Genomic DNA, 19,192 nt, shown 5'->3' with positions numbered 1-19,192 from the left:
AGTAAAGTTTCTGCCCTAAGGTCATATTTCTCTTCTCTAGTTGAGAAGAATTGAATTACATTTTTGGGTAGTAGGTTATTCTTTGCTCTATGCATAATTTTAGCTGTTTGAAGGTTTACCGGGTCAGCAAATTTTAATGATTCTGATTTTAGAAATAAAGGGTGTGTATGTTCTCTGTAAGCGGCATTATGGATTATCCTAACTGACCGTTTTTGTAGCACAGTTAGAGAGTGAAGTGCACTTTTATACTTGTTTCCCCGTATCGCCACACAATAAGTTCGATATGGCGATACCAGAGAACAATAGAGAGTATGGAGGGATTTTTGGTTCAGAACAAATTTTGCGTTATTCAGTATTGAGGTATTTCTTGCCACTTTATGTTTTATATTTTTAACGTGAGATTTCCAGCTCATATTAGCATCTATTATGACCCCTCATAAATATATTGTCGTTCACCCAGTCCACGTCCACGTCGTATTTGTGCATAAGTATTCTTTCTGCTATTATCAAACGACATTATTTTAGTTTTACTTAAGGCCAGTTTTTATCAAACTCAATTCATCTGGGACTTTTTTTCTTAGCCATTTTTGTGCTTTCTCCAGCACTACGGCCTATCATTTGTCAAAAGATAGATCAATACTTTGCTCACCTCCAAGAGAAGACAAGTTATATGTAGTATAGTGGTCACTAGGCATCAGTAATGTTACATTGATGAGACATGTCATTACATTACCTTAACCCTGCATGGAGTCAGCCATGGCATGTCCGACATGACGTAGTGGAAAAAAAGTTGTCCCGATCTGTGTGGAAGTGGTAAGTTTTTGGCTTCTTACTTTAACCTTCTTCCCCACTCCGTCTGAAACCTTATGTTTAGAATAAATAAACTGGAGGCTAACTAATTAGCTCGGCAGCTTGCTATGCTTAAAAAGCATCGCATCAACACAAAAAGTAGCAGTAGAGTTACAAGATTTGCGGTAATTTTACAATGAAAGAGTGGTTATCTGTTAAAATGAGCACTGTTGAGCTGCAGTTAGTCTATTTCTCATTAACTTTACTTCTTTCCGTCTTTGTTTATCGTTTAGTTTAACTTCAATGCGACTCCTTCGTACAACAGCCATTTATATTCTCTTGTATTGAAATTTAACCAACTCATTTAAAAAAAAAAAAAATGTTTTTACATTAACAATTGCTACGAGATAAAGTGTCAATACAGTCTACAGACCACAGTCTTGGTTTTCAAACCCCTACATTTGAAGCTGTACCACTGTATATTTCATTACAAATCTGGCGGGTGTAGTAAATAATTGCTAAATTGCTAAATAATTGCTCAAGCCAGCTTTTTCTTTTGTTTTGCAACACCAAGTATGATTTGAAAATGATTTCCCAACGCTGAAGGTTGGCTTTTCACTGAAGATTGTGCAAATTACGCAGTGATAAGGGCACAGGAGAAGGACATACGATTTGCCGCTTTAGGACAGCCACAGTGGCAGAATCAATTACAAGGAGTGGAGGAGGGAGATGGAGAGTAGGAAGGTTGGGATAAAGTTGGGCATCATTGGAGGTCGGTCGCATGCTTTGTGTGTGCATGTGTGTGTGAGACGGTATCCTCTAGTCTACAACACCGAGTGAAGCATGAGTTTATGTGAGTGACGGACAGAAGAGTTGCGTGGAGTGAGTCACTCTGGAGCAGATGCAGCACCGGCAGCATGTTTGCATTAACTGCGATGACATGAAGACATGTGTCATCTCGGTCGCACTCCTCCATAACCAATCTCACAAGGAGATTACCGCCACAAATATACACACATTATGCACACACACACACACACACACACAAACACACACACGTGTCTCTGTTCTGTTGATAATGGAGCACATCATCTGGAAACACTAAATATGAAGCGCACTAATCGGCTCTTCTGTTCAAAACGCTAACACACACACATCAGCATCTTAGATACAGCAATAGAGATAATAATTTGGCATGGTATCGGTGTTGTGATTAATCTCTTGGCCTGGTTTTGAGCACTTGTTCAATCAAATCAAGGAAACACCCACTCCTACCCCCCTGCACACACACTGACTTATATATACACAGCGTAATAAACATGAATCAATCTCACTCAGATATGCTGCTTGCACTTTCATCCTGTTACTGGGGATGATTTACTCGTCCTCCTTTTTCTGGCATATACAGTCAAATGAACAAATTAGGGCAACCTACGGTGTTGTCATCGTGTAGTATCTGTCAGAAAAATAGCACGTGCATCACAGTAGGTGTGTTTTTTGGCCATCCTTTTGTATACAGCGAGAGTTGCATCATGGGGTGTTTAGTACATATTTTCGGGGGAATAGTATGGTGATGTTATGGTAAGAAGTGTAACGGAATACTCTGTATGTATTCAAAAACAGATTATTCGGACGTTCTACATTTGGTTGGAGTGTGGGCTCACCATCCCTGCTCAGTTCATCCAAGAAAGGTTCCATGCAAAGTTCTTCAACTCCAAACTCATCCAAGTATGCTAGAACAGAAAAGGGTCTTCCCAAAACTGTTCCCCACCTATTCTAAAATACCGTTGTCCCTTGCTACATCACGTTTCGAATACCATGGCCTCACTCTATTGCGCTTTAAAAAAAAAAGAAAAATCATGTTGTTGAATACAGCCTATTAGTAAAAAAATATATATATATATTTAAGCAAATTGTACTTGTTCTTGGCCTAAATGAAGCATTTTCAAGTATACAAAGAACTAATTAAGTGAACTAAAGGCAGAAGACGCATTGCAATTGTGAATGCAGTATTCAAGATTGGCCACCAGGTGTCAGTAATTGTTCAGTGAGCACCAGATGTGATTGCCTGAACAGGCATTTATTGCAGGTTTATATCATCTCACAACTGGCACAATAATAGTAACATAATAATCAAAATAACAACAACACAGGCTACTGTTGGGACCATAACCCACGACAAGCTAGAACCGCTGACATCACTTACTGTCTTTCACACATCTGTCCGCCCGCCACTAAAGTCCCGTAGGGAGCACATTTACTGTGACACAAACAAGCAGGAGTTGTATTGCCTTAAATGGCTTATTTACTTGTATTATGTCTACTATATTGGGTAATACGAGCGTAAAGCCATTTAAAGCTGCCATTACAGTACACTGAGACAGTAGCCACCGCAGGAAGTATGTTGTCTTGAAAAAAACAATGAACTGCTAACCCATAAGTCTATATTATCTTATTTATGCCTTATTTATGTCTTATTTTCTATGATTATAAATACAAATAGAAAGGTGACTACAGGGTGTTATTTAATGTCTAGAGAGCTCTAATGTTAAAAACAGTATTTAGAAGGTTGTAAAGAGGTTTCCTATGCCATAAGTACTGATATACTGCATTTAATATTATTGGATCCTACTTTGCGTATATTCGCTTATCACGGTCAGGTCTGTAACCGATTAAACACGATAAATGAGCGGCGACTACAGTATATCATTGTGCAGAATGCCAATATTCACTAAGTGCACTCTAAACCAAGTCACCCCTACACTCCTATTATTCTTCGTGTACACCACATTGCGCAGGCTACGGGAACACTGCAGGGACATAATAGAACGCAACGAAACAGCCATCATTTATTAATATTTTTTTTAAAACAATGCTCGAACCGCAATGTAACGAAGGATAACTGTGATGTGTTAATACATGAGGCCAAAAAATAAAATAACTGTACCAAAAAGGGTTAAATTAAATCAGAATTCAAATACATTTGAAAAGGAGTAGGAAGAAAGAGAACTTATTTAAACCCACCCCATTTTCTGTGTCTCAGCATGCGGTTACTGACTGAAGAAATGTCCAGATCTGATAAAAACTGCCTCTTATTTTCACTTACATGCATCTAAACCACACCTACATCCTCTGTACGCGATCATCCATTGTCTAGCCTGCCACATGTGTTTGACATCAGTTTGAACCTGCCAATGAGGAATTTCAAGGCTAGAGAGCGCGATTGTGTCTCCCATGGTAATGTATTCTTAGTCGCTGTCAAAGATGCCTGCCTGGTCTACTTCCCTGCACTTTGCCTCTCTTGTGCCCTTTGTGTGTCTGTGTTAGTGGTGCTAGCAAAATGATATCACGTTTCCAGCCGGCCATGGAGCCTCTCAGCAAGCTCTGACGGTTTGCTGAGGGACTTCCAAAAATCCCAGCGCAATATCCAGTCAGTCAGTCCGGGGCAAGCCCATTAGCTACTTCAGCTCCGAGCGGAGTGGGTTAGAATTCTCGGAGACTCCTTGTATTCCTATGGCCTTCTCTGCCATCACTCTGTTGACTCTCCCTAAATATTTCTCCAGTTCATTCTTGTTTGTAGACTCTATGTACTTTTTTTTTTTTTTACAATACTGCTTTGTTCTCACACTTTGTCATAATAAGAGTAATTTTCCTAAATTGGCAGATATGACAGCTATGTCAGGTGCTGCTAGGGCAAGACAGAAAGGATTGCAAATGTAATATTTGCTTGGTTGTAAACACGTTTTCAGAGCATACATTACCTGTTGGCTGTGGGTGAGAAATAAGCAATGAGAACACTTTTGACATCTGTCCAAACAGACATTCTTTCATACACAACAAGTCCAGTGCAACTACTTACACACTAAATACTTTTTTTTTACTTTAATACATTTGTTAAATGGATTTTCTCCTGCCGGTGCCACTAAAGCAGCCTACCAAGCCTCAGGGGGACATAAAACTAGCAAATCATTGTCCATGAAGGTGCTTCATCCTGCTGTCAATAGCCCTTCAAATGGAATCAAGAATCAATTAGTGAGGCGCTAATGACTGCCGTCACATGCCTTCTGGAGAGTGATGTGAGAGTGAAGGAGGCGGGCCTCAAGGTCACTGTGACAGTGTTCAGAGCAAATGCTAATAATATCCCAGCGGCTACTATAAACCAGACCGACTCCGCCCCGTGATGTCACACGGCGACAGATGGGTATGAATGACAGAAATGAGCGGTCTGAGCTCCTGCCACCTGTGGTGATGGAGACAATAATGAGCTCAGATTGAAGTCACTGAAAGGCCGCGAGGGCAGCGGAGTCAACAGTTACTTCACCTCATGATGTCACCGCGGATCCCATCAAACACGATTTATGACTTCTTCCCGTCTGATCTCTAGAGGTTTTGTCAGCGTCTTTATGGAGCCATGGCTGATTAATCCACCTGTACAACTATTTTCCGTAGAGATAAATGTTGGGTGCGTAAGAGAAATTCAAGAAGTGCCTAAACGTGTGCACACAAGAAACGACAACATATCGTAAATGAGTCCCTTTCATGCTTGCATTCCCAGAAATGTGATTGCTGCTTTCAACCAGGAACCCTCCTAACCTGTACATATATACTAACCCAGGTGTGTTCAAACTGCGTTCCACCGCGGGCCACGTACTAAAAGATCAAAAGGATGCGGTGGCCACTTTTGCATCTTCTAAACCAACTAAACCAACAATGTAAATATGCAAATACTTTTTTTTAAAATAAAAAATAAAAACAGCCTGCATCTCCGTTATTTTGGACAAAGCGTTTTCACTATTAGTGTAAAGTTTTTGTCCTTACATTACACTTTTTTTGCTTGTTTTTCCTTTTATTTTTTACAAACATGTATGACACAAAATCCTGTCAATCAAGCAGGTAAGAAATATGATATATATTTGTATTGGAATTACGAGTAGTTGGTATTTCACACAGTGGCATGATTAGGGGAAAAAAAAATGTCTTGAAAAAAAGGGTCTGGTAATGACTATAATGTATAATAGTAATATTAATGAGTAATTAAATAGATGAATGCCCAAAGTCAGCTGGGATAGTCTCCAGCATACCCCCGCGACCCTAGTGAGGATTAAGCGGTATAGAAAATGAATGAATGAATGAATGAATGAATAAAGATGAGATGAAGATAATTAGGAAGTCACAGCTAAAGCTGAGAACATAATTGATACAAGAATTTATCATTTTTTGCACACAAACTCAAACAGTGAATCCTTAGCACTTGCACCCTCATTGCACGATACACATGGGATGTCAAAGTTACTGTAAGTTCACCAAAGCAGAGATGTTACAGTAGGTTGCATCTAGACTATTTCCCTGTGTGAATTCAGGAGTAAATGAATGAATGTGCAATTTTACAATTTTATTGCAACAGCATGCTCGGTGCTGATACTACTACAAGGAAAGGTTTCTTGCTATGCTATAAAAGAAAATAAAGCTGGGAAGGATCTCAACATTAAGGTAATATGCTTTCCTCCTCCCTCTTCTCGCTGGCAGCCTGACAAACTGCACATGCTTTCCACAAGATAAAACACCTAAGCCTGGAAGGGTAAAAAAAAAAAAAAAAAAAAAAAAGTCAGCGACGAAGGCAAAAACCTTAAACGGCAACATAATTAAGCCACCAAAACAGCTCCTCCTATTGATTTGCTGTCCTTCCAGCACAAGGAGGTTGTGGAAGGAGGTGCACATGGTAGCGTGGTAATGTATTCAAATCCAAAAAGTCCACAGATGTCGGTTTAAGATCCATCCATCACAAGTGTGCTGTGTAATGCACATTGGTGGACTTGCACCTTTAAAGTAGACGACACTCCCGGCTTCAGTGGGATAATTCATAATATATATGCCACAAATAGGATATGTGATTATGCGGCACACAGCAGCAAAACAAATACATTCCACGCAAGACTTTTAAATTCCTTTTCCATAAGTGCTGAGACAACACAAAGCGGTGTAACCCCTACAAGCTACGGAGCCCGTTGGGAGGGAACAGAAGCTGCAATTTGTAGTGATTTCATTGTCAGAGTGTGAAAAATGAATTACGGCTCATGCCCTTTTTATACTAAGGGTAAATGCATGAGTGTCAGAGTTAGCATATTTCACTATGAATGTTTTACAGTGGCGGCGAAAGGGTGGGGATTTAGGAGTATTACTTTTGTACGAATGGGAGTACTTTAACACAGGTGGGAATGCCATTTCACCACATCAAACCTCTTCAAAGTGCACTAAGTACACGTTTCTACGTAGTGTCTATGACTGAGTTGTTTCACTGGCTAGAAAGTGACAGACTGTTTACTAGGGGTGTCACGAAACACTCATTTCACGAGACGCGACGATTCATGAGGTTGTGTCTATGAGACGAGAGAACACTAAAAACATAAAGGTGGAATTAAAAAAATACAGAATCGGACAATATATTGCAATCTAGTAATTTAATTTTTACTGTTACACTTTGCTGCACTCTGTGTGTATGCCAGCGGCCCCGTCTCCAGCCACAGAGACTGTATGACGAAAGGACTGACTCTGTTCATGTTGTTCTGTGCAACAAACCCACAATGGTGCTGAAACCAATGCAAAGAACGAAGCTTCTTCCTGCCTGTTTGGAGACCGGAGACAAGGGAAAGGGACAAGCACGCGCATGGCAATGTATTAAGGCCGGTTTCATTTTCATTTACTGTGTGGCTAATTTATTTGTTTATTATCGTCCCAGCCCGAGTACCCAAAAGACTTTTTTTTCCTGAACAAGAACTTGTTACGTTTTAATCTCATGAGCTCTTGTGGCATGAGATCCTGTGACACCCTTATAGTTTTTACTCCAATGAAAATGCCAGATAAGCTCGGAAAACATAAAGAACGTTAACTCGGCCATCGGTATTGTCACACACAGTGACTGTTCAGTTCACACTGTTCACAAACTGCTTGGGGCTCCCAGTTAGGGGTCCCCGAGGGTGACAAACTGAACTTTGTCATTGAGGGGTGATGGTGGGTTCCGCAGCCAAGCCAGTTGAGAACCACTGCTCCAAAGAAAGAAGCCAAATAGAGATACTGTAGGTCCGGTGACCCATGATCGTCTCATCCAGCACGACCAATCCATCTGTTTGGCAGGTGCTCATTGAGAAATCTCCTGACAGTGAGATGCCAGTAGCGAGTGGTGGAAACATCCAGTTGGTCAGTATCCCCAAGTCATTTTGAGCAGTAACAGTCTCCTCTCATACTTTTGTCTCTCTCAATTTACTGGGTAGTGTGCGGATTTTCAAGCCCCCATGTCCACACATTATGCCTATTGACTTTGCCGTTCAAGTGAAATGTCGCCTCATCACTGAAAATGATTTCTGATGGGCAGGTTATCATTATCTTTCATTAACTGCTGGATGTTATCTCACAATTCTAATCGCACTCCTTTCTCTTGCGGGTGCAGTTTTTGGATTAGTTGCAGCTTTATGGGTGAAAATTTGTGCTTTTGGGGAGGCGGAACTCTCAGCTAGCTCTCCATATTGACTTCCTGGGGCCCGGCATGAATGTTCTTACTCGATCAATAACTTCCTCAGAGACTGATGGTGGAAAAGAAAAAAAAAAGAATGAACTCTTGTTTGAGAATAAGTCACAATTTTATCAATGCATCTTAACTAGTTTAGATATCATAATATTGCGAAATCAGGGAGTGTTAATGTGGACACCCTGTATATTATACTGCTGGCATTCTGCCTACAACATAAATATTATAAACTGTTAAATCGCTTCTTTTTACATGCAGTGCCTTTTTATACCGTGACTACCAGGAGAGGGTGTAAGCCTGGAAATAAACAGCAATTTGTATAATCTGTTCCTGGATATTCATGCCTAAAGAAGCATGAAATTGTTTTATTTATGAATACCTACACTATTTCTTGTCAATGTCTCTACTAAACATCTTACAAACAATCATGTGGATGTGTGTTCACAAATGAACATGCACTGGGCTTCCACGTGTGCAAAAGGCAAGGTAAACGTGTACGCGTAAGTGAGCATCAGCATGGCCCTGCTGTACTGTATAGGTGCAACGGCTTGGTAAATTCATGCAAAGCAGAGCTTATCTGTTGCTGCTGACGTGTGTTTATAAGAAACACACATATGCATTTGTCCAGACCCACCCTAACCAAATCTAAAATAGCGGCGTTTCGAAGTAGTTGGGATAGTTCGGACAAGCTGTTATTTCATCCACGATCTTAAAGCTGGGCACACTGCACATTAGCAATGCAGATCCTCTCCCTCAGCCTGCACGGCCTGTCAGGCTCATTTGCTCCAATGGTGCTCAAACATCCTAAAGATGAGCCCTTCAAGTGTACAAAAAAAAAAAAAAAAAAGTAATATCAATGTCGTAAAGAACAACCAATCAATCAACTAATCCGATGTGACACAAATTGTCAAATATTAATTCAAAGGTCCAATATCAATGAAACCTGTTATTTTATGTTTTCGGTATTAAAATATGAACCTCTAGAGTGAAATGCTCCAATTTGGAATTGGACCAACGTTTTAGGAAAAGCTTGCAAACCCAATCCCATTAAATGATTCATGTGTAATGCTTTTTCTTTGGTTGCTTTTACGAAAAGAAAAGTTGTCACCAATAAAAGAACTTGAGGAAAAAGCAAGACTACTCACATTCAAAACCTGTCATCATGCACGTCATCACATTAAATGCCTGAGGCACATGAGAATCATCATTTTGGGAGAGTTACTATCCGGCACCACCAGCGAGTGGTAAAAAACCGTGAGTAATTGATAAAAAAAATAATAAAAATGTCTATTTTTGACACACTCTCTAAACCCTCCTTCTACTCTGATGTTGGCTTTCTTCTCTGATTTCGGATCAACATGTGCAATAAATGGTGTAATTATTAGATTAGATTAATCTCCAGAAATCCTCACCCTCTCTCTTCAATTGCTGTTGTTCACTCAAAACACAACCCAGGTTTAAGCCCTAAATATGCCTGACACATTTATGAAACACATTTAAAGTATAAAAGGTATCGGTACTCACCAGTAATGAATGATAATTGAAGATGATCAATGCCAAGAGCCAAACAAACTTTTGTGTCTCAGCATGCAACTGGTGCATCCAGAACCGCCAAACAATGTGCAAAATCTCAACGCTTGACAAAAAACATTGTCAGTGTAGTATAAAGACAAATGTAAAAAATGTGTACTTTTTACCAGTGGTACATGTATGCTGTACATTTTACCTGTATTATCACATATTTATAAATTATTACCGACCTATGGTGAAAGATGTTTTCTTTGAAAAAGACGTCCTATTTTCGGAGAATTTGCGGTAATTTGTGGGGTTGTGAATGTGTGGGGATCCACTGCACGCCTAAAGTTCTATGGAGGTGGCGTGCCTTTCAACTTGGTGGTTGCTAGTTCGATCATCAGTCCCCCACGTGAAAGTATCATTGAGAAAGATACTGAACCCCCAGTTGCTCCTGCATTATCACATGAATGACGTGATGGCATCAAAGAGCTTTGAGTACCTTGAAAGTAGAAAAGCGCTACACACGCAGAAGCCCATTTACCATTTAGTTGTATTTTGACAGTTTTATTTGAACGTATTAGACTGATTATATGTGATATCTACTGTATTGTGCTTCACACCACAGGACCAGCAGGAATGCAGATGTCAAATTGAGGGGGCGAGGAAAATGGTGACTGCGCCCCCGAGCTTAGAATCGTGTGGGCGGGTGGTCCAGCGTCTGGCTCAAGGGCACCTTGGTAGTAGTCTCTAAGCAGACTAGCATCTCGACAACAACTACTTGCAACATATTCTATTGGGACTCAAAATATCACCCTTCCGGACTGAGCTACTGCCACTCCAACATTAACAAGTAAATTCAACTGCTCCAGACCAACATTACATCACATAAAGCCTGATGGTGACATTTTGACCCTGGAGTGGATTCATTGAGTATTTCCCATGGGAAAACCTGAAGGCAACCCGCTTCCTGGATCAAACTGTCTTTAACATTAGGGGCTCCCTTCTCTATGAAATATTAGACTAAATACAATCACTCACGCAATGTTATCAAAATGTTCCACAATATCATAAAAATGTTCATTTTCTGTGCCGTGCGATATAATGCAAAAGATTTATTGAACGCAATTAATCAATTGGGAGCCATAGCGAAACACATCGATTCCTAATTATATGTTGGTGTTGCTGAACAGAAACGACTTTGTACTGTTAGTAACGCTCCTCTATCTGGCTTTGTTGCCGCTTACACTGCAAACAGCTCACATTACTACCAACAAAACAAAAATCGATAATGAGATGGAATTTGATCACCGTGTTGGAAAAATGCACAACAAATGACATTGATATTGTTTGACTGAGCTATAACTGCATGAATATGTGCTACAGGGAAGCTGGGTGGTTGATAAAGTCACAGTGTGAGTTTTGCTCCTCAGATGCTCTCACGGGTAATTAAGCATATGAAGTCAAATGATGCACGGCTCCGTGATGTGGAGCTGCTGTCAACTACAGCAAGGAGCAGGCGAAAGAGGACCGCTAAAGATATTAAATAGGAAAATGGAAAGCATAAGGAAGGAGCGAGAGAGGGGGAAGAAATGGTGACAGGACTCACCATGTCCCGACCGTAGTGAGGCCGGTGATCGATATATGGACACAGGTGGTTGATGGTACCTGGACCCTTGAGAGCCCTGTGAGTACTCTGGCTGCGGGAGCGGAGGGGGCTGGGGGGGTCCAGGTGCAGGAGACAGGAGATGGAGGTCCGAGGCGCCAAAAGCTGAGCCGAGCACTGTCCATCCCACCGCCCAAAGCGACATCCAAAACATGCGGCTCTCCTGAGCCTTTCCTTTGGGGAGCATGGCTCACCCCGACTGGGTTTTTAAAAGATGTGAAAAAAGATATTCAAGAAGACCCTTTTTGTCGCCAAGATCCAGCGGCGGAAAGAAATGTTGTCCCTCCAAACAAAATGAAGACTCCACTTCAAAAGCAGATCTCTTATGTCAGCTTCAAGTAAAATCCTTACTTTCTCTGGTGATGGAATCATATAGCCACTCGCGACACCTGGAACATGTCGCTGTGCTCCCTTCTTCACCTGCAGGCGGACTGAGGAGCAGGAGGAAGGTAAATCGAGCTTTCTGCCCGCCTCAATTCGCCACTGCACTGCTCCACTGTACAGTCACTGATATCACACAGCGAGACCGTGGAGGAGGGAGAGAAGGAAAGAGAGAGAGAGAGAGATGGGGAGCTCCACACACTCCAACAAACTGTCAAGCTTTTTGTCTCTCCCGTCTCCGCGGCAACATGCTGGGACTACAGTTTAGCTATCAAGTTTGGGCTCGATACCTGAACTCCACTCCAAAAAGAGATGACACAAAACGGGGGAGGAGGAGGAGGATTGAGCGAGATGTGAGTGGAGGATAACAGAGCGCTCAGGTGAAACTAAGCAAACATGATGGGGCAGAGAGCGAGTGTGTGTGTGTGTGTGTGTGGGGGGGGGGGGGGGCGGGGGGGGGGGGGGGCAGCCTTTGTGAACCCTACTTGAAGATGCGAGCCAATCAGGGCAGTAGGAAGCCACCGCAGAGGAGTGGGCTACCCTTTGTCCCAAGAGGAAAAAAAAATAGGTAAAAACTATAATGTTCCCCCGAAGCTTATTCCAAACACTGCTTGAGGTATACACACGGTGTCGCTTCATGACAGCATGCGACCTCCACTCTACATCTTTGTTTTGATGGATTTGAAAGGCTTATTGGAACTAAGCTACACAAAACACATGCATTATTCACACAGCAACAGATTTAGTGCATCTTGAGAAGCTTGCAATCTCTTCTGACTCAAATAAAAATGACAGTTGGGGGGGAAAAAAAAAAAGGTTGCTGAGGCCCTCATCTGTCAATATTTAAGCCTGTTCCAGAGGATTGTTGTTTATATGGAGACCAAACACACATACTGTTCATGCCTTTGGCACAAGGAATCAGCATTCCAGTGTTTTCCATTTTAATGACCCACAGATCTGAAAAAAACCCTAAAAAGACATTTTTAGACGCTTTTGCAATACGGTGAAGCGCACAGCAGCATTTGCATGGATTTTAGTGTTGACACACAACAAAAACACTGTATTTACGTCACCACATGTGTTAACTTTTTATACATTCCTGCTTTGCTTTGCTATGTTTTGTTTCCTGTTCTGTTTGTTGTATTTTAATGTTCCTTTCTGTTCTTTTTGTTATTTAGCTTTGTACTGTTTTCATCTTCCCTTGTAAAGCGTTTTTGAATATCCTGAAAAGCGCTATACAAATAAAATATATTATTATTATTATTATTATGGTGTCTTTGTCCAACTTCCTCAAGGAACCCCATGGCCCCAACCCAACTCATGAAGCTCATTGAGAGAACAACAAGGGTTTGCAGGGCTACCAAAATATATACAGTATAAGACATAAAATATATGTCTAAAATATAATGCATTTTTAGAGTAACTTCACACTTTACACATGTTCATTCATAGCTTAGAGAATGTACAGTGTAAATAGTCATGAAAATAAAGGAAACACCTTGAATGAGAAGGTGTGTCCAAACGTTTGCCATGTACTGTACTGTATATTCCTTTGATTTTTTTTATCCATACAATAAAAATAAAGTGTGATCATTGACTACTTCTCTGATTGCAAGGCAGTCCCAAGAACTGAGAAGAAAGCCACTACAGGATAAAATAAGATTTGATCAAATTTTCTGAAAATAATAAAATGGGAATTTTGTATTCATGTACAGATAAGTGTAAAATATATATATATAAATTAACAAAAATATAGAAAATAGATAAGTTAGATAATTGGGGACATTAAATGAGACAAATAAGAAAAATATAAAACAAAATAAAATAAATAAATAAATAAAATAAATATATAAAGACTTGAGTAAATATTTGAGTTAATTTCACCATTCAAGAGTTATTTCTAGATGAATTATTAACTTACCGGCTACTAAGTGAATGAAATGTATTTATTGATATCGTTGCATTGAGCAGAATCTGAGTTGTTAGAGCATTAGTCGATTGTTGATGGCGTCAAGCTGCAGCAAATCTTTGAGAGTTGTATTTCCTTGTAGTCGAGATAGTCTTCCATATTCATCCAGTTCCTTGATGTCTTTGGCAACTAGCACTTTGGCTTCCTCCAGTCCCCCGTTTTTATTCAAGAGGAGGGTAGCAAGAGCACGGACTGCTACAGCAAGTTAATACTATGGAGTAAAATCGGACACTGTGACCTGTTAAGCAAATGTGTGATTGTAGTGGTTTACGTACAACCATGTACAATATATGACCTCAGTACTGAGTCAGTGCAGTGCAGTAAAAGTTGCATTAATAAGAGCGGATTCTTGTACAGTGTGGTTGCAATGCCACTGATGAGATGATGGGCTTAGCAGATGTATTGTATGCTGAAAGGAGGCAAACCCTCCATGCTTTGCCTCATCAAATCTCAAGTTCGATACAGTTCCTCTGCGTTTGTCAGCGTGCTCCGTGCTGTTATTTATTTCAGAGAGGACTCTTATCAGAGACACCCACAGGCACAGTAATTGCGGCGCTTGTTGCGAGCAGAGAACACAGGGATAATGTTTCATGGGCAAATGAGCGACAGAGGAAAGAGGGCATTCTGACATCCAGTGATCCGTGTAAAAAGGCAGCAGCATCTGAGAATATTCATGCAGCGCAGTCAACATTTGCAAACACTAGCAGTTGTGTTCATGCATTTATCACTGAAAATATCCACAATGCCCACAATGCACGGCATCTTCTCAGACCGTGCAATAGAGGATGGGGTTTTTCTGCCTGAGGACTGTAATTAAACCTATATTAAAAAAAGAAGTGGGTGAGGTAACCACATTTGGTTTTAATATGTGGTGAGCTACAGCAAATTACACCGTGGAAACCTCCTTGCACTTTACTATATTTACAATCAATGTCAAGATAGGATGGACAATGTTTACACATGCAAAACAATGACAAAAGGAAGGGAGATTAGCATTGGCAAAGTCTTCACTACAGTTTTTCCTTCATTGGATTTTGAATTCTGAATTTTTGCAACTGATTATTACTATTTTAATCCCTTATTGCACAATTGAAATACTATACACCCCACCATGTTCCCAAAATGATGTGTGCGTACCTCAAGGGTGTGCAAATTGCTATAGTGGGTAGATGAATTCAAAACACAAAAAAACTGCATTGACTACATTGGTTTCTGAAAGCCTACCACTCAAAGTTACGCAGTGCACTCGAACGACTCATCATGTGAACACTGCCTGCACAGTGCAGGGAGTACAGTGCAGAAGAAAGCAGACAAACATGAAGTTCATTGTTCTTTGTGTGTTCTATGATGATTATATATAATAGTTCTCATATGATTACATTGAATTAAAATACATTCACTTATTACATAATTAAATATAATAATGCACATACTAATTCATTTAGGAGGATGAGAAGGATGGTTTGTTTGCTCGTTGTGGTTGACGTCTTAAGTGTGCGAGCAGTAGGCGGAATACGACTGCAGGTCAAATTTCTGAAGGTGTGTGGCACTGCGAAAAGTTTGGGAACCACGACATTGCACTACACAATAATTACTGGACAAGCATTGTAGTACATTGGATTTTTTATTGTGTGTGTTTAAGGTCATCTCATATTTAGGGGCTGGCGATAAGAGTTTGTCAGGACCGATACCGATAATTAGCAGCCGAGGAGGCCGATTACTTCTTTCAAGTAATTCACAGACATATCGGGAGGTCCTACGGGCTAGCAGAGCTGCCGCTAATGTTTACTACGCTCCTACGTTATCCTGCTGATCACTGTAACGTAACACAAAGCAACAGGTGGCGCCCGACGACTTCTCCCTAAGAGCCAGTTTTTCTTTCTGTCAGTCAGTCTCTCACCCACACACACGCACGCACACACACACACACACACACACACACAGACATACACACACCACTAACCGATTGAGATGAAGCTGCAAAAGAGACCCATTCTAAAAAAAAAAGTGGTTCAATGGTTGGGCAAGATAGCAAATAACAGAAGGAGCTGTGATGCTTTTAAGCATGATTTTAAGATAATGGCGATCAAAAAAAGCAGTATCATCAAAACTGTCGAACAGCCCCGAAATTGTATAATACCACTGATCGAATCTGCCAATCTTGGCTTGGAAGGATTGCTATGTGTCAGGGAATCTGCAATGCTGGAGCACTCATCCAGAATTCCGTTAATTCCAGCCAGCAATCATATATTGTATACATCTAACAACAAGAATCAAGTTACAGAGTTTCGACGTCACCTTCACACCTAAAGTCAATTACACAATGCAATTATCTTCATTTCACAGCACGCCCTCCCACCAACAAGAGTGTGCTTGCCACCATGCAGGAAGGCTCACGTCCGCCCATTGACTCCGTAACTGGCATGCCTTTATATTTCCTTACCAACCAAAAAGAATCTTGGCAGTGCGGCGTCGGTACACTTGTAAAGAACCCTCATCAGGATCAGGGCTAATTAGTGCCTTACACTGGGCCATGTGTCGGTGTGACAGATTAAGTCTGTTTGGCTTGTCCTACACTGTGGCGAATGAGTGCAAAGCATCTTAGTGGCACAGAGGCAGTGGGTACACAGTGAGGAAGGATTAAAATAACACTTAATTCAATTAACTTCAGCATACGAGTCATCAGTGTGAATAATATACAGCAAATCCCTGCTTTTCACGGGGGTTACGGTCCGGGACCACCAGCGAGTGGCAAGTAATTGATACACCTCTAAAAACATCTGTTGTATCCCATCGCCCCCACATAACCCTTCCTGCTAGCTTGACGTCGATCTTCTCCCGATTTCGGATCAACACTGTTCCACTGAATGTTGGAATTATTAGATTCGATTCAGCTCCACAACCCTCCCCTCGCTCCTCAGCTGCAATTGTTCACTCGTAACACAATCCGGGTTTAAGCCCTAAATGTGCCTCACACACTTATTCAACACATTTGAAGTGTAAAATGTACAGGTGCTCACCACTAATGAATGACAATGTGAGAGGGGCGATGGACAGATTGAATTGGGGACATGGTGCAGCCTTTAGCTTAATTGTCAGGCTAGCGCGAGAGGCTAGCAGGCTAGCTGCTGCTTACCGGTTGTAATTGCAGTAACGACTTACGATAATCTATTAACTTGTGTTGACCTTGCTGTAAGTTTTGAGGCCGGAGCCAAACAAACGTTTGCGTCACACAGCTATGGAACTATGGTGCATTCGAGGACAGCCAAACAAAGTGCGAAATATTGACCCTTGCCGAAAAAACATTATTGGTGAAGCATAAAGACAAATGTAAAAATTGTGGCCTTTCATGTATTGTGCACATTTTACCAAGTATTTATAAATTATTATAGACAAATGTTTTCTGTGGAAAAAAAAAAATAAAAAGGCCTATTTTTGGAAAATAAATTAATTTAAACAATTTTGGGACCAAAAATATGCAAATTTACAGGTTTGTGATGCTAAATTGTAATATGCGGGGATCCACCGTGTATTAGGGCTGCAACTAATTATTAAACTAATTATTTTCTTACTCGATTAATTGAGTAATTGGTTACACCCTTGGCGTACCAAAACAAATATGAACTAAACACAAACAGCGGTTTGGTCAGAAAAGAGGCAGCAATGTCAATCGCTGTCTTCCAAAGGCAAAGCTGATGTGTGTAAATATCTTATTTTGCCTGAAATAGGTATAATAGATATAGATAGATATAATAGATATAATAGGTTTGCTTTCAAGAATGACTAAGGAAATTAAAAAATATTCACATTTTAGGGGCTAATATCAAAGGATATTTATATTTTTTCCAGACCAAACAACAAATAATCAAATACCAAAATAGTTGTCAATTAATTGGATAATTGATGAATCATTGATTCCTCGATGACACATTTGGAGGACTACTAAAAATGCAGGATATCTCAGACGATTGTGTCGAACCACATCTGCAACATGCGTGCACGCACGCACGTGCACACTCTTCCCCTGACCACTAAGGTGCAGTAATCCAATCCACCACACACACCTGCACTCTGACACTCTTAATAATGAATGAATCATAAAACCAAAACTGACACGCTGCAATTGAAACACGGGCGTTTGTTTGAAAGCTTAAAAACGCAGCGAATGAAATGAATAAGTTATAAAAGGAGGACAAAACACACAGCAGGACATCATGAGGTGGCGTGAGCAAGGACAAAAACAACTTACAAAGAGACTGGAGGAGCAAGACACTAATGAAGAGGAGGAGGTCAGTGTGGATGCTATTAACGAAGGTCACCATTCACTCCAGTCAAGTGAAATCCAACTACACTTCAGAACTATAGGGGGAGCCCACAAGCAAAAAAACAAAACAAAACCAAAAAAAAACCCAAAACTTTGTCCGTCTTAACACTGTTGTGTTGTACAGATTGTCAGGCACGCAGCCAATCAGCACCGCCACATTTCTCTGGACTCATCTAAATAGTTCTGGCCAAGTCATTTAGATGCAATGAAATATGGATCATACCCCAATGAGGGAGAGAGCTCCATGGGGCTTTTTGTGCTCTGTGAGTGGGATACGTGTGATGCTGAGTGGGTGAGAAACAGAGATGATTGCTTATGGGCCGGGTTTGGAAAGAGAAACCATTACGGCTGTAATACGCTCAAGGTTGCTCAACTGCGCTCTCACATGCTTGATATGCATGAGAAACACAAATATGTGTACACCGACAGGATTGAGGAGTGTCAACAGCAGAAAGATTTTTTCTATATTCTTATGCCGTGGTAGAAAAACAATCAATTATTAAAAATGCTGACACTATTTTATTTTATTTTCTTGTCCACAATTAAATAAATGTCAACAATTCTCTCAAAAAAAAGCAACAAATGGATCAGTGGAAAGGGAAGGCAGTGGAATCTGTGCCTCCAAGCTAGGTTTCTTGATGCTCACATCTATAAACTAACAGTAAGAGAACCAGGACGACTTTCTTTTGAGAAATGCAGCATGTTAAAAAAGCCTTCCAGTCAACCTTGCAGCTGAAAACGTCCACTCTGATAGTGCCAAAATTGCTGGGATGCTATTGCCCAGCTGGGGAACCTCACTCCTTGTACACTCACCAAAAATATAAATGCAACACTTGCGTTTCTGCTCCCATCTTTCGTAAGCTGAACTCAAAGATTAAAACTGGTCCTTTTATTGGAGCCAGCCTATGGCACACGTGTGCGATAATATATGCCACATCTATGAGGTGCATGAATAATCTCCGCAAACAGATTTGAGAGAATTAGACCCTTTTGTGTACATAGAAAAGTGCTGCATATACTTTACACACT

The 19,192-nt window shown here is 40.7% G+C and overlaps 1 protein-coding gene across 19 annotated transcripts in view; it reads right to left on the bottom strand.

Moving 5' to 3' along the window:
* The window catches only part of LOC129172466 (neurexin-3b), a 296,454-nt gene that overhangs the window by 105,323 nt on the left and 171,939 nt on the right, over window positions 1-19,192 (bottom strand). The window contains exon 1 of one of the 19 annotated variants that reach the window (XM_054762218.1): window positions 11,433-12,150. The exons of 17 other annotated variants lie outside the window; for them this stretch is intronic. In XM_054762218.1, the coding sequence (XP_054618193.1) occupies window positions 11,433-11,676 (244 nt within the window). In that variant the 5' untranslated portion in view covers window positions 11,677-12,150. Of the gene's footprint in view, window positions 1-11,432; window positions 12,151-19,192 lie in introns of those variants that run through there. One more of the 19 variants, XM_054762217.1, reaches the window with a different exon arrangement.

Source organism: Dunckerocampus dactyliophorus, chromosome 19 (genome assembly GCF_027744805.1).
Source record: "Dunckerocampus dactyliophorus isolate RoL2022-P2 chromosome 19, RoL_Ddac_1.1, whole genome shotgun sequence".
In the NCBI taxonomy this organism is placed as follows: Eukaryota; Metazoa; Chordata; class Actinopteri; order Syngnathiformes; family Syngnathidae; genus Dunckerocampus; species Dunckerocampus dactyliophorus.
The sequence above is the reverse complement of the archived record's forward strand: the minus strand, read 5'-3'. Positions and strand labels throughout refer to the sequence as shown.